This window comes from Labeo rohita, chromosome 17, assembly GCF_022985175.1.
Source record: "Labeo rohita strain BAU-BD-2019 chromosome 17, IGBB_LRoh.1.0, whole genome shotgun sequence".
Classification (NCBI taxonomy): Eukaryota; Metazoa; Chordata; class Actinopteri; order Cypriniformes; family Cyprinidae; genus Labeo; species Labeo rohita.
The window spans coordinates 5,294,032-5,310,309 of NC_066885.1; the positions used below are offsets into that span (position 1 = coordinate 5,294,032).

Consider the following 16,278-nt stretch of genomic DNA (forward strand, 5'->3'; position numbering starts at 1 on the left):
CCTTTTGTAATAGTTGCATGTGAGTCCCTCAGTTGTCATCAGTGTGAAAAGATGCATCTCAAAATCATGCAGTAGTTGCTAGAAAGGGTTCAAATACACAAAAATGCGGAAAAACCAAAGAATCTGTGGGACCTGAAAGATTTTTGTGAAGAGCAGCAGGCAGTTTAACTGTTCAGGACATACAAGGGACTCATGAACAACTATCACTAAACAAAAAACACAGCTGTGGATTATTCAGGTAACAACACAGTATTAAGAATCAACTGTAAACTTTTGAATGTGGTCATTTTTATAAATTCAACTATTATTTTCTCTTGTGGACTGTGTGTAAACATCTTTATGTGAAATATCTTATTCAGGTAAATAAAAAATAGCATGCATTTTATATGATCCCTCTTATTTTGGTAAAATAATTAACAATTTGCAGATTCTGCAAGGTGTATGTAAACTTTTGACATCAACTGTAGATTTCCACAAAAGTCTCATAATGGATGCCTGCAGGCTAATGCAGGTGTCTGGACTGGACTCTTGCCTGACAGTGTTTTCTGGCAGATTTGGACATGGATGAAGAGTGAAATCAGATCCGAACAAGAAAACCCCCTCACCCGCCCCTTTGCTCACAGAGCAGGTGGAATCAGCCGAGCAAACAGACCTCGTGCGAGTGGAAAATCCAGTTTACCAACTCCGCAGAGAGAGTGTTTATGTAGAAAACGTTCTCTCAAGATTAGAAAGTCAAAGGGTTTAAGTCTTTCTAATGCGAGAATTGCTCACCCTTTCCCTACTGGGCCGTGTGTGCTTCTGATTAGTTCTGAATGACTGCGTTTCTGCTCGACAAGCTTCCTAAAGCTGTCATTAGTCATTTCATAAGTGCAATTGACAGGTCAAATGACATTCATTTAATCACATATACAGCTGAGGTCATACGTTTACATACACTTTACAGAATCTGCAAAATGTTCAGATTTGACCAAAATAAGAAAGATCATATAAAATGCATGCTATTTTTATTTATTACTTTATTTAGTTTTGCCCTAAACCATTGATTTGAGAAGTCAGCTATATAACTAATAAGATTTATGCAAAACGTGTTGACACAATGCCAGGCTTAATGGCTTAGTTGTCTTCTTGTACACATAAGCTCAGCTTCCTCATTCAGTGTAAATCTGTGGGATTTTTTGGCCATTTTTTATCTAGAGCAGTATTATTCAATTACAAATCCCAAGCAATTATAATGGTGATGCTTGTGTTAGCAAGCTCCATTAATAAAAGCAGGTCAACAGCGAATGTGACGTCTTGGAGGACACAGAACCCATTCAAACACAAATATCCATCACTTTCTGTTTATCGCTGGTAGCTCAAGTCTTAAGTTAACCAGCTCTGACAAACTGCTGTGCACTAGATAGTCTGAACTGCCAGGGTTGTAGAGTCTTTACGTAACAGATTCTTCCCTCCAGCCCTGAACACTGTCAGACAGAATCAGGACGTTTCCCATCAACAATGACCCAGCATCAGTCTGTCTGCAGCTCCACATCCCTTCTGCAGAGCCAGTGTTTTTGGCAGCAAATAAATCTTAGGGTTTAAAAGAACAGTTTGAAATGTCAGAGACAAGTTGAGCTGTATTAATCAGTCAGAGTTGCTGACATATGAATGATACGACACTACATCATTACCGTCATCTTAAGAGATGAGTTTATTTAAAATGATACAACTGTCAAAAAATACTACAGATTTGCACAGAAACCATATACATTAAAAGTTTTTGAACAGTAAGATTTTTAATGTGTTTAAAGAAGTCTCTTTGGCTCACCAGCCTGCATTTATTTGATACAAATACAGCAAAACAGTAAAATGTAGAAATATTTTTACTATTTAAAATAACTGTTTTCTATTTGAATATATTTGAAAATGTAATTTATTCCTTTGATTTCAAAGCTGAATTTTTAGCATCATTACTCCAGTCACATGACCCTTCAGAAATCATTCTAATATTCTGATTTGCTGGACAAATAACTATTATTATTATTATTATTATTATGTTGAAAACAGCTGAGTAGATTTTTTTTCAGCTTTCTTTAATGATTAGAATGTTCAGAAGAACAGCGTTTATCTAAAATGGAAATATTTTGTAACATTATAAATGTCTTTATCATCACTTTTGATCAATTTAAAGCATCCTTGCTAAATAACAGTATTAATTTATATAATTTCTTTCCTAAAAAAGAAAAAAAAAAAAAAAAAAAAAAAAGCTTTTGAATGGTATAGTGTATAATGTTACAAAAGCTTTTTATTTCAGATAAATGCTTTCAATCTTTCTATTTATCAAAGAATCCTGAAAAAAATGCGTACAACTGTTTTTAACATTGATAATAATAGTAAATGTTTCTTGAACAACAAATCAGTATATTAAAAAGATTTCTGAAGGCTCATGTGACACTTAAGACTGGAGTAATGATGCTGAAAATTTAGATTTGATCACAGAAATAAATTACATGTTAAAATGTATTCAAATAGAAAGCAGTTATTTTAAATAGTAAAATTTTTTCAAAATTTTATTGTATTTGCTGAACTTTGGATTAAATAAATGCAGGCTTGGTGAGCAGAAGAGACTTAAAAAAAAAAAAAAACATTAAAAATTAAAAACATCTTTGCAAAACTTGTCATAATGCTCAGGTAGAAACAGTAAAAATTAACTTTTAAATCTTCATCTTACACAAATTCCTAAAAAAGACAACAAAGCCTTTTTAGATTAACCTAAATTTCTAGTAGAGGAAAAGAATATGGAAAATAATACAGTATTAACTACAACAACTATTATATTTACTACAACATTTACTATTTTTACTGGGGGGGAAAAACGCATATTAAAAACGAGTTACAAAACAGACACTAAAATATTGTTCTGATATGACAATAAATGCAATCATTTTCAGCATTTTAAATACATAGGATTTGCAAATCATGTCTGAGAAATTCTGCATACCAGTTTGAGGTTGGTAAGATTTTATTGTTTTTGAAAAAAGTATTTTATGCTCACCAAGGCTGTATTTTTGTATTAAAAAAACAGGAAAAACAGTAATATTGTGAAATATTTTACAATTTCAAATAACTGTTTTCTATTTGAATATATTTTAAAATGTAATTTATTGCTGTGATCAAAAGTGAATTTTCAGCATCATTACTTCAGTCCTTAGTGTCACATGATCCTTCAGAAATCATTCTAATATGCTGATTTGCTGCTCAGAAACATTTACTATTATTATCAATGTTAAAAAAGTTGTACGCATTTTTTTAGGATTCTTTGATGAATAGACAGTTCAAATGAACAGCATTTATTTAAAATCAATCAATATCATTTTGCTGAAAAAAATGTGAAATGACTGACCTTATTAACATATTTATTTATTGATTGATTGACTGGTGAAAAATAGATTCTCCAACACTTACGTATTCAAAATGCTGTAAAACATTCCAGTGCTTTTGCGCTCACGGATATAAAGAGACACTGATTGAGTGCTTATAAATGAGGACACAAAACGAGAAGTGAATCATCCATGTGAGTGACACGACAACACGCTGGCCGCTCTGAACGGCTGAATAAATTGTGGCGTGCAGGGGCACACAGAGAATAAAACACATCCTGTCTCTCCTAGAACAACAACAAAGATAAACTCCTTCTGCAGTCACCAATTGGCTCTGGGCGGCCCTTTACTTTCACACAGGCGTGAAAGACTCAAGGGCCTTGAATGGGGAAAATTGGCCAAACGGGGAGTTATTTCCTTCATCTGAGCTCTGGAAGAAAAACAGAAGAAAGAAAGGACAGCCCGCTCCCACACTCCTTCTGTCCTGTCATTCAACCAGCCCTGAATCGAGATCACTTCTAGTCCTGGCCGTGTCTTTCCAAGGTTTCACTCATCTAGGCGATCTTTCCTTACATTTTTAACAGGCGTACCATGGTTACACTGATGCAGGAGCAGATGCCCATATGAACTGGAGGGCTTTTGACAACTCTTCATCCTCAGGGGTCAAAGGTCAGCGTGAGACCCCGCCTCCAGGGAACACTAAAGCTTGTCCTTTTGAGGCTGTACAATTACGGTTTGTTACCATGGTGACGTCTCTACCCAGTTAAGGAAGACGGAGAGAATTGAAGAGGGTGAAAGAGAGATTTTAGTCCAACTCGAAAAGAGCAGTTTGGTAGAAACTACAGGGGGCTTACGGAACAACTAAACACCATTACAATTATTTCAATCTGAATGTGCACAAAAACGTACAGAATTAGAGGCCGTTCACAAAGGAACGCATGGTACTGAATGCAGATGTGGTTTTTTTGAGCTGAGCTATTTTTAATTTGACACTCCATCTAAAAAACCCAATTCTAGAGACGTGAGATGGTGAAAATATATCTGTCAGCGAGTTTCTGTGCGTTATCTTCCATCAGCATACATGCTAGCATAAAAATAGCAATTTGCTTATTATCCCAGATCCACATTTTTATGGTTTCCTGTGGAAAATCTTCTAGAATAGTACATTAGCATACTATTAGTGCTATTTCTGCAGTATGCATGTTGTGTAATATAGTATGCCATTTTCCTTTGTCCCTGGATTACACAGATGACCTTTTACTTTTGCCAAAATGTGCATTATTAAACAGAATGCAAATGTTATGTATCCCACAATGCAATGCAATTTTTAAATTAAACTTGAATTAAACATGCAAATTTCTGGTCATTATAAAATATTACAGCATTTTGTTTTGCAGTATAAATATCATTATTAAGTAAACAAGTTTTCTTAAGTGACTCCTGTTTTCTTAAATAAAAAAAAAAAAATGATTCACTGCTGGGTAAATAATCTCCTAAAACGTAAAAAAATGAGCAAATCATATTTCACCCCAAAAAAATTAAAAATATGATTTAAAATATTTTTTGTATTATCCATTGTAACAAATTAAACCTCAAGTAATAAAAGTCTCTTTCTTCAGTCAACCTTTAATCAAAACATGAAAAGTGCAAAGTACTGAGGTATAACACTCAGTGTATACCTCAAAGTACTGAGGTATATACTGAGGATAACACATAATATTATATAATATTTTTTTATAATATTTTTCTTGTTTTCCAGCAGAAATACCTACACATTCTTGAATCAAGACACATTTACTTAATAAATAAAAAAAACTAAACTAAACTAAACTAAACTAAAATAAAATAAAAAGTTGTTTTCTGTTTTGTAGACTTTTCATAAACACATATTTCACGCTTTAATATGTTTTAATATTAACTTTAATATGTTTTTAATTGTCATTTTGTTTCTTGATCATTTTGTTTCTTGTATCTTACATCTTGATAACTGAATAATGTTATGGCTATGTCTACTGGAAAACAACACAAATATACACTACCAGTCAAAAGTTGTGAACAGTAAAATTTTTAATGGTTTTTTTTTAAAGAAGTCTCTTCTGCTCATCAAGCCTGCATTTATTTGATCCAAAGTACAGTAAAAACAGTAAAATTTTGAAATATTTTTACTATTTAAAATAACTGTATTCTATTTGAATATGTTATAAAGTGTAATTTATTCCTGTGATCAAAGCTGAATATTCAGGATCATTACTCCAGCCTTCAGTGTCACATGATCCTTCAGAAATCATTCTAATATTCTGATTTGCTGCTCAAGAAACATTTGTTATTATTATTGTTATTATCATCAATATTTAAAACAGTTGAGTACATTTTTTCAGAATTCTTTAATGAATAAAAAAGATCCAAAGATCAGCATTTGTCTGAAATGAAAAGCTTTTGTAACATTATGCACTGTATCATTCAAAAGCTGAGTCAGTATAATATTTTGGGAAAGAAATTATAGAAATTAATAATTTTATAATGTTACAAAATATTTCTATTTCAGATAAATGCTGTTCTTCTGAACTTTCTATTCATCACAGAAACCTAAACAAAATTCCACAAATTCCATAAATGTTTCTGAGCAGCAAATCCGAATATTAGAATGATTCTGAAGGATCATGTGACTGGAGTAATGATGCTAAAATTCAGCTTTGAAATCACAGGAATAAATTACATTTTATAACATATTCAAATAGAATACAGTTATTTTAAATAGTAAAAATATTTCAAAATTTCACTGCTTTTGCTGTATTTGTATTGGATCAAATAAATGCAGGCTTGGTGAGCAGAAGAGACTTCTTTAAAACATTAAAAATCTTACTGTTCAAAAACTTTTGACTGGTAGTGTACTACACAAGAAAAAATATATATTTTTTGCTATATAGTCTTAAAAAAAAAATAAAAAAAAAAAATAGTATTCCTAGTATTCCTATGGCTGTTTGGAATGGCACACTACCATAAAAATCTTTTTCAGCAGTATATGTGTGTAGTATGCAAATTATCTGTATGCAAAGCACATCGTATTTTTAGGCAGTTTACACTGTGATGTGCTGCATAGATTAATCACTATGCTAGTATTTCATTTTGAACAGTCTCAGTCTTTCATTTTAGCCGATGATTGTTGACCTCACACACAGGTCTGTCATTATCGCCCAGACTCCGCCCACTTACAGCATCACCGCTCGCCTCGCATCACAATGAGGGCGTCTAGACCCCAAAACCAACCAGACAGTAAATTCCCCTGGAGATCTTTAATCAGCGCAGGGCGGGAAGGGTGAGTGCTTTTGGTTCAACATCAAGGAAGCCCACAGTCACATCACATTCTGGTTAATTTGTAATTAGTCAGTGGTTGGTGGCTGTTGAAAACTTAAACGGTTGAACTAAGGGTTAACAGATTAAATTAATTCGCAAGCCTATTAACCTTTCCACAAACTGGCTACATCTCATGAAGCCTGTCTAGAACATGAACAGGCCATATTTCACCCCAAAATCAAAGTATGATTTAAAATACTTGATGTGTTATTCAAAAAAAGTGATTTTTACACAAAAAATGTTATTGAGATATTCAACAAAACCTAACGCTAGCTTTTACTGTGAACAGCATATCTTTCCACCTGGATTTGATTCACAAGCACTGAATCCAGCTCAACATAAGCACATAATACATGGCTAACCTATATTTATGGTTTTTATCAGGGTCAGGACTAATCGCCTGGCCTCATTCACACAACAGAGTAAACTTTAGTCAACATAGACATGAGATTTCCATATAATCCCATTCAATCCAAACTCATGGAGAGGAAAAGAAACATAAAGCCATCAAGCAACAGTCTCGTACTAGTGTTTTACGATCTGCAAACAAATCATTATGTTGAATGATTCATTTGAATAAATTCTAAATCATAGCATTTGTAAAATCAGTAGACTGCATGAGATAAAGCTATATAGAAATTAGGGGGAAAAATATAGAATAGAATAATGTTATTCAAATTAATAGTAACAGTGTAGTCTTAAAAAATACTTAATGTTGCAACAACAAATTAAACATTTACATACACACAAAAAAATACTGCCTCTATCTATAGTCATAGGAGCAACTGGAGTATTTATAATTATTTTTTATAATTACATTCTTAAAATAATTATTCCTTCATTTGTGTTGATTAAAAGGTAATTGTAATTGTTATTTGTTAAAATCTTTAAATTCACTTTATAATGTTTAATATTTTACATTAAGATTTTTATCCTTTTTTTAAAACAAAATAAACAATATGCAATGTCTCAGAAGTGTTATAAATGTTCAACTCACTGTACAATGTGATTATTTTTAATTAATTTAATATATCATTTGCAGATATATTTAGAGTGTTCAAACAATTGTAAGGGGTGAATATAAGGAAACTAGACAATTTTAGAAAAAAAATATTGGGAACATGTTATTTAAACTGTATTTTCAAAATATTTAAAAAAAAAAAAAAACTTGTAAAACTTAATTTACAAATAAAATGAGGGAAAAAAATACTGGGAATGATACTGATGTTATTTGATGGTGTACCTCTTCAAAATTAAAATACTTTCAGTAAAGCTGGAATATAGAAATAACATTCAAAATGTACATTAAATAAATAAACAAATATTTTATTTATATTTATTAATATCTTATGTGTTGTTAAAAATGTATTTAATACATTTTTGATGTTTTATATATTTATATAACAATATTTTTTCCCTTTTTCAATCAAAAGAATGTAATATAAATAATATACAATTTAATACTGATGCTTTTAAAGGTGTAATTCTGTAAAGGACTAAGTTCAAATAATTTCAGTAATGTTGAAACAATAAAAAAAAAAAACACATTAAATATTTACACAAAATACATATGTGACCCTGGACCACAAAAACAGTCTTAGGTAGCACAGGTATATTTGTCGTAATAGCCAAAAATACATTGTATGGGTCAAAATTATCTTTTTTTTTTTTTTAAGTGAAGTAAAGCTCATGTTCCATGAAGATATTTTGTACATTTCCTACCATAAATATATTAAAACGTAATTTTTGATTAGCAATATGCGTTGCTAAAAACTTCATTTGGACAACTTCAAAGGTGATTTTCTCAATATTTCGATTTTGGATTTTTTTGCTCCCTCAGATTCCAGATTTTTTAAATAGTTGTATCTCAGCCAAATATTGTCCTATCTTAACAAACCATACATCAATAGACATCTGTCTATGTATATAAATTGACCCTTATGACTAGTTTTGTGGTCCAGGGTCACATATATACAGTTAAAAACATAAAAACACAAGTCATACAACAGGGCTGTGCATTGGATAACTGATTCATCAGCCTAGCAACCCTACCTCATGACAGAGGCAGTACTGGGGCAAATACGGAGGGGGGTAAGGGGTGTTTTTACGGTCTCTGACTCTGGTTCACCAGCAGGGCATCTCAGGGTGATGTAATACATATCCACAGGGGATACTGTACACCCCTGACAGATGAACCACCATGAACCTCAGGGCCGCCCGGGTCACGTGACCCCCCGAGACCTACAGCAGGCGACTGACACCGGCTGCTCTGCTGTGATTTCAGCACACAGATGGACGCTTATGCTCTTCATCGTGTTTAATTGACTGAAACAATGGGAGAAAGCGCATTACTCCATGCTTCAAATCAATCCAGCCATTACAGGGCTTGGCAGATTATGAGGCCGTTAGAAGTGGGAAAAAAAATGTTAAGATGGCACCAATAGTTCCTTCAACACACGGAATAAAATGGCATTCAACAAACATGCCATTCCTGAGACGCCACAGAGGCGTTTTACAAGATTTATGGAGCTGTTTGACATTCCCTATAGATATTTCTACAACAGATGGCTATTATACAAGCAAATAATGTATATTAATACAGTTAATTATAACACGTCTGATCTGGTATCTAAAGAATCTAATTATTTAGCAGGAAAAAAATGTTTGAGTATTTATCCTTTTTTTTTATATATATATATATATACATACATGTTATATATTTTTAATTTATTTATCAGGAAGACAATGTTTGAGTATTTATAATTTATATATATTAACTGTAGTTCTGTAGTGTCTTATTTTGTCCTGTATTGTGTGATGTATAAGTTAAAAACAAAAATAAAAGATAATAAAAAAAAAATATATATATATATATATATATATATATATATTATATTAAAAGTCTAATTATTAGCAGGAAGAAATGGTTAAGTATTTATCATTTCTTTTTAATTTTTATATATATTTTTTAAATATTTACCAGAAAGATGTTTGTGTATTTATATTTTTTATATATATCTTATGTTTTTTTATTTACTTTCCTGTTTATTATTATTTTGATTTCTTTCTTAAATTTATTTTTTAATTTCTGTCTACTTCTGTTGTGTCTTATTTTGTCCTCTATTGTGTTATCTGTAAGTTAAAAGCAAAAAAAATAAAAAAATAAAAAAAGATTTATTTTTTATATTAAAAGTCTAATTATTTAGCAGGAAGAAATGATTGAGTGTTTATAATTTTATTTTTATTTTATTTTTTTAATTATTTATTTAGCAGGAAGATATGTTTGAGTATTTATATATTTATATATATATATATATATATATATATATATATATTTATTATGTTTTTTTATTTACTTTCCTGTTTATTAATATTTTGATGTTTTTTTTAAATGTAATAATTTTATTTTTCATATAAAAATACATCTATCTTTTATATTAATATATATTTTCCCCTTTTTAATTACAATGTCTCTCAAATGCTGTGAATGCTCATATGTGATCATCGTAAATTAATTTAATATCCATAAATATATAGCCTACTATCTCACAGACCTGAATCTGTAACAGGTTTGATGAAAAGGTGTTTAAAATAAACCAAAAGAATGTTGCATATGAAAATTATTCATTTAACAAGCAATTTTCTCATTTTTGTTTTTTGCAGTTTAAATAATTATTATAATTAGTCTATTTATTAAAAGGAGATTATAGCTACTATGCGTGACGACAGACATGTCAGCACCTACATTTATTTTCTTGATGAATAACAGATCCATTACACACACATAAGCGCAAAAAAACCTCTGGGCAAAAATGATCTCATCGCATTTCTTATGGATATGATTCATCAAAATGGCTGTGGCAGACATTAAAACTACAAGAAAGTCCTGAGCAAGCACAAACTGCATTACATAAATGGGGAGAAGAGAAAAGGAGATTGTTTTTAGTATTTAATGGCATAATCTGACTGTTCGAAACTATTTTTTAAAACTAATTTGCTAGGTTATAAAACAAGAAAATAAAGCTTTATAAGTATATAAAAATACATGCATTAAAATATATGCATAATAAATATAAAAATAAATATAAAATATAAAATATATAAAAATATGTACTTTAAATATATATTTAACAAATATATATATATATAAATTTACATTTAAATACATATATTTTTAAAAAATTGTAAACAAATTAGGTTACAATATAAGGAAAAAAATATACATAAATATACAATAAAATATACAAAAATGTTTACTTCAAAATATATATATATATATATATTTTTTTTTTTTTTTTTTTTTTTTTTTTTAAATAAACAACTGAGAAAAACAGTTCAAAACTTTTTTTAAACAAACTTGGTAGGTTATAATATAAGAAAAAAATCATTTAGAAATATAAAAATACATAAAAAATATAATAATTCTATTATGTATAGTGCATGTGTATAATAAATATAAACAAATATAAAATATCTAAAAATATTTACTTATAACAAAATATATAATATAAATAATGTGTATATATATATATATATATATATATATATATATATACATACATATATATATACATACATACATACATACATATATATATATATATATATAATTTATTTATTTATTTGTTTATTTATTTATTTATTTTTAATAAACAACTGAGAAAAGGAGACTGTTTTTAGTATTAAATGTCATTATAATCTGACTGTTCGAAACAATATTTTTACCAAATTTGCCTAGGTTATAATATTAAACAAAAAATCTTTTATAAATATAAAAATATACTATTAAAAAATATTACATATATAAATATATTTACTTTTTATATATGTTACTTACTTTATATAGATTATTTAGATAAATATTCAGAAATCATCACTTTTGGGGTTTATGCATGCAATTTCTATATGGGATTTGTGCAAAATGGCATAATACATCAAAACCGAAAGATATTTTTAACAACTACAACCGTTGTCAAAAATATTTTAGAGATCAAAAGCCAGCTGAACGCCACAGATGTAGATCAGACAATACAAGATCAAGCTGTAGTTATAAAAAGCACACTTTAACAGAATGTTACAACTTGAAAATTAAAATAACATCAACAAACCCCTATAAAAAGCACCTAGACTCCCGCAGCTCTTACATTTAAGTTTAAAAAATACAAAATAAAGCTTGTCAAAAGCCACCATCAGTCTAAATAATTCAAGCTCATCAAAGCACCAACCATAAACCACAAGCTTCCACGACAACAAGCTCCATGGCAACCTAGTTTTCCTGCCACCTTCTCTAAACCCCAGCTGTATAAGACAGAAGGAAAAGCATGGTTACCTCCATCGCCAGAGCGGCCGTCTGCTGGTCATAGTGGTTGAGAAGGTTAGGCATGAAGGTGGTGTTGTAGGGAAGGTCCTGGCACATTCGCAGGCCGATCGACTCGCAGGTGAACATGCTGTGACTGCCCACCAAATCCATGTGGATGCCCAGGCTGCTCGTGAACAAGGACAGGAGCAGCACAGCACTGAAGAGCCACAAAGGTAAATCCACAATGCGCCCCATGCTTGAATGGCAGATCACAGCGGGACAGGACTGAGAGGCTGAACGTGAGCACAAGGGTTTATTCTCTACGCAGAAATCCGCCACACCCATAGTGTGTAAGGTATACCGCTACGAACGACCGCTTCCATCTCCTTCCTGTTCCGTCCTCATGGATACCTGATGTTGATTGTCGTCTCGGGTCAGTGCACGCTTTGATCAGACCCTTCGACAGTCTTACGCATCCTCTCGCATTCATACAAGACTAAAGAATGTGCCTTTGATCAGGGTGGTCTTCAATGGATCCTATTCTACTGGATACCTGTAACGACATTTATTAAAAGAAAAAATTTAAAAAAGGATATTTGTAAACTGCAGACACCACCAGACTCATCTGAAGCTGGTGTGCATTAAACAAATTAGCCATTTTAACTGGTTAACTTTATTAGTTCTGTGCCTGGAAAAGCAAGCTTATGTAAAGCCCAGCTTGTAAACAGTTAGTGTAGCAGGAAAGACCATTTAAACAGCTGTTATAACAGCCGTAAACTAAAACCAACAACCCATTATCTAGGTGAACCTCACAGAAACCTGTCAAGAACGTGTCTGGGTCATATTTCAGCAAAAATGTAAGTTTGCATGAAGAAAATCACACCTACTTTAGAAGCCTTATTATTTTTTGTTAATTGTGATAATCGCATTACTTCAAAAAAAAAAAAACATTACTGCATGTGAAAGAAAATATTGAAACAGTGCTCAAGCATTAAATAAAAAATATTTTAAGAAATCATGAAATGATTCAAAAATCAAAACAAAAATCATCAACCCATAAAGATCATTGCATCCACACTTTCATTACTGTATTACTGTAATGAAGACTTTTGTGTTACAGTATTGTAAATTTTGGAAAGAAATGTGCTTAATTGTCATAAAAATAATGTTTAAAAAGTGTAATGTAAAAAAATCTCATTGCAAAATTTTCATTATGCAAAATATAATTTAGTATTTTTTCTTTAATATTGAGCTTAAATATGACCTTTTTTCAAATCACACCTATTTTGGAAGCCTTATTATTTTTGTTAATTGTGACAATTGCATTACTGCAGCAAAAAAAAAAAAAAAAAAAAACATTACTGCATGAAAAGAAAATATTAAAATAGTGCTAAAGCATTCAATAAAAATATTTTAAAAATCATTAAATTAAAAAAAAAAAAAAAAATCATAAAAACAATTGTGTCCACACTTTTACTACTGTAATGAAAACAGGATTTTTGTGCTGTAGTATTATGAATTTTGTGGAGAAATGTGCTTAATTGTCATGAAAATAATGTTTAAAAAGTGTAATGTAAAAAATCTCGTAAACACAATTTTCATTATGCAAAATATAATTTAGTATTTTTTTCTTTAATATTGAGCTTAAATATGACCTTTTTTCAAATCACACCTATTTTAGAAGCTTTGCTATTTTTTTTAATTGGGACAATTGCATTACTGCACCAAAAAATAAATAAATAAATAAATACATTTTTATATATAACTGCATGTGAAAGAAAATATTGAAATAGTGCTTAAGCATTAAATAAAAAACATTTAGAAATCATTAAATTATAAAAATCATTGCATCCACTTTTATTACTGCATTACTGTAATGAGAACAAGATTTTTGTTGCAGTATTGTGAATTGTGTGGAAAAATGTGCTTAACTGTCATGATAATAATGTTTCAAAAGTGTAATGTAACAAAATCTCATCGTAAATACTTAATTTTCATTATGCAAAATATAATTTAGTATTTTTTTCTTTAATATTGTGCTTAAATATGACCTTTTTTCAAATCACACCTATTTTAGAAGACTTGTTATTTTTGTTAATTGGGACAATTGCATTACTGCAGCAAAAAAAAAAAAAAAAATAATAATAATAATAAAATAAAAATACTGCAACTGAAAGAAAATATGGAAATAGTGCTAAAGCATTAAATAAAGAAAACATTTAAAAATCATTAAATTATAAAAATCATGGCATCCACTTTTATTAATGTATTACTGTAATAAGAACAAGATTTCTGTTGGAGAAATGTGCTTAATTGTCATGATAATAATGTTTCAAATGTGTAATGTAAGAAAATCTCATCATAAATACTTAATTTTCATTATGCAAAATATAATTTAATATTTTTTAATGAGTTTAAATATGACCTTTTTCATGAGTTACCTCACACTGGATTTATTTGCGCATTTAAAACAAAATGCATCAAATCAAATTATACACACACACACACGGTGAGATAAACATTTTGTGAGGAATATAATATGCAAAAAAAGCTTTTTTTTTGCATATCATTTCACTCAGCCCTTCTCAATCCCGACTGTGTTAAATCTGAATTAACAGGAGCCAGTGTAAACATTTCCCATCCCCCTTACAACACGTTTGTGTCAGTCTACAAACACACAACCTATTCCAACCAGCTAGAAAACACTGTAAGCAGACATTAAAAATCCGAATAAATTTTTCAGGTATTCTCTACCATAAAAACACACATTAATAGACATCAAATTAATGTATATTCTTAATTTCATTATAGGGTGTAGTAGCACACCTAAGCGCACTTTGCATTGCATTACACACATTAAATATTCCGAATATTCCGATATTTCATGCAGGACTGCAGTGTCAGCAGTGTAACACATATGATGGGATTCCTCATGTCTGAATATTATTCAACACGCAATTCCAGACAGCAATAACAGACTATATGCATTATTATATGAAATTAAGAATAACAACTCATGTGGGTTAAAACAGCCAAACAGTGCGTGCAATATTAAGCATATGAAACTTTACCTTTCCCTGGCAGAGCTCCTCTGGTTTTCTCCATATGACACAATACAGCGTGTCTCTCCGTGTAGATTTACGCAGCAGGTTTGATTTCAGCACCTACAATCATGTAACACGCTGAAGTCCGCGCTGCAGTTTATCTCAGACAGTCACACAACATCAACGCACGCGCTCCGGCCGATTATTTGCATTGAGACGCTGATGGATACAAAAATCGTAAACTAACCGAAACGAGCACATGAAGAGCGTCACGGACGGCTGGTGGCTTTGCATATTCACAGGCACAGCGAAACTCCCGTTTCGCCCCACCTTCAGCTGTTTCCTAGGAGACATAAACCTTGATTCCTCTAGGGGGCGCTTGGCGGCTCAAAAAGACAAAGCGCCATTGAGTTGCATTCAAATCCAACGACGTTTTTTGCCTTGCTAGATACATTTATACTTTAAACCATGTAATCGTTTAAATCCACTTACGCGACGGATTAGTATCTGACACACAAGTGTAAAAAATCTATAACAGATTTTACTATAAAATTAATTTTAACGCCATCTGAAGGTAATCACAATCGACTCTGATTAGTCCAGGCTGAGCAGCGCTGAGAAAAGTAACACGTACCATGTGAACAAAACCGCTCTGCGGTTTACTTCAACAGAGGTCGATAAAATAATTTACACGTGAATAACAGTACTCAGAAACTTCAACAACGGTTTAATTGAAACTACACAGTTTAAATCTAAAATACAATAATTATTGTGTAGCCACCGCGTACCTGGCAAATTATAATCAGCCTCCCGGCTGCATTCCCCACCCATTTTATGACTGGTTTCATACTCGTTTCCTTTCTGTTAGTTTATTGTATTTCTATGCCCCCTCCCCTACACAGCGAGAATCAACTTTAAAGGACTGCGCATGTCCTAGGGACTCGTTTCAAACTCTAGCACAGAGCAAAGGTGAATATTTAATTAATTCTTTTTAATAATGAACTACCTGAGTGAATTATTTTATAACTAAATTATGTTTTATATATTTTAAAGTTCTTCTGCTCACCAAGCCTGCATTTATTTGATCCAAAATACCGCAAAAGCAGTAAATTATTTTTACTATGTAAAATAACTGCTTTCTATTTGAATATATACAATGTCATTTATTCCTGTGATCAAAGCTGAATTTTCAGCATCATTACTCAAGTCTTCAGTGTCACAT

General features: G+C 30.9%; 1 protein-coding gene across 1 annotated transcript in view; it reads right to left on the reverse strand.

Annotated features, from left to right (window-relative positions):
• The window catches only part of fzd3b (frizzled class receptor 3b), a 41,939-nt gene extending 26,587 nt beyond the window's left edge, over nt 1-15,352 (reverse strand). The window contains exons 1-2 of the mRNA XM_051133049.1: nt 15,084-15,352; nt 12,043-12,565 (exon numbers count right to left, since the gene is read on the reverse strand). Coding sequence (XP_050989006.1) covers nt 12,043-12,357 — 315 coding nt within the window. The 5' untranslated portion in view covers nt 12,358-12,565; nt 15,084-15,352. The remainder of the gene's footprint in view (nt 1-12,042; nt 12,566-15,083) is intronic.
• Nucleotides 15,353-16,278: the final 926 nt, after the last annotated feature.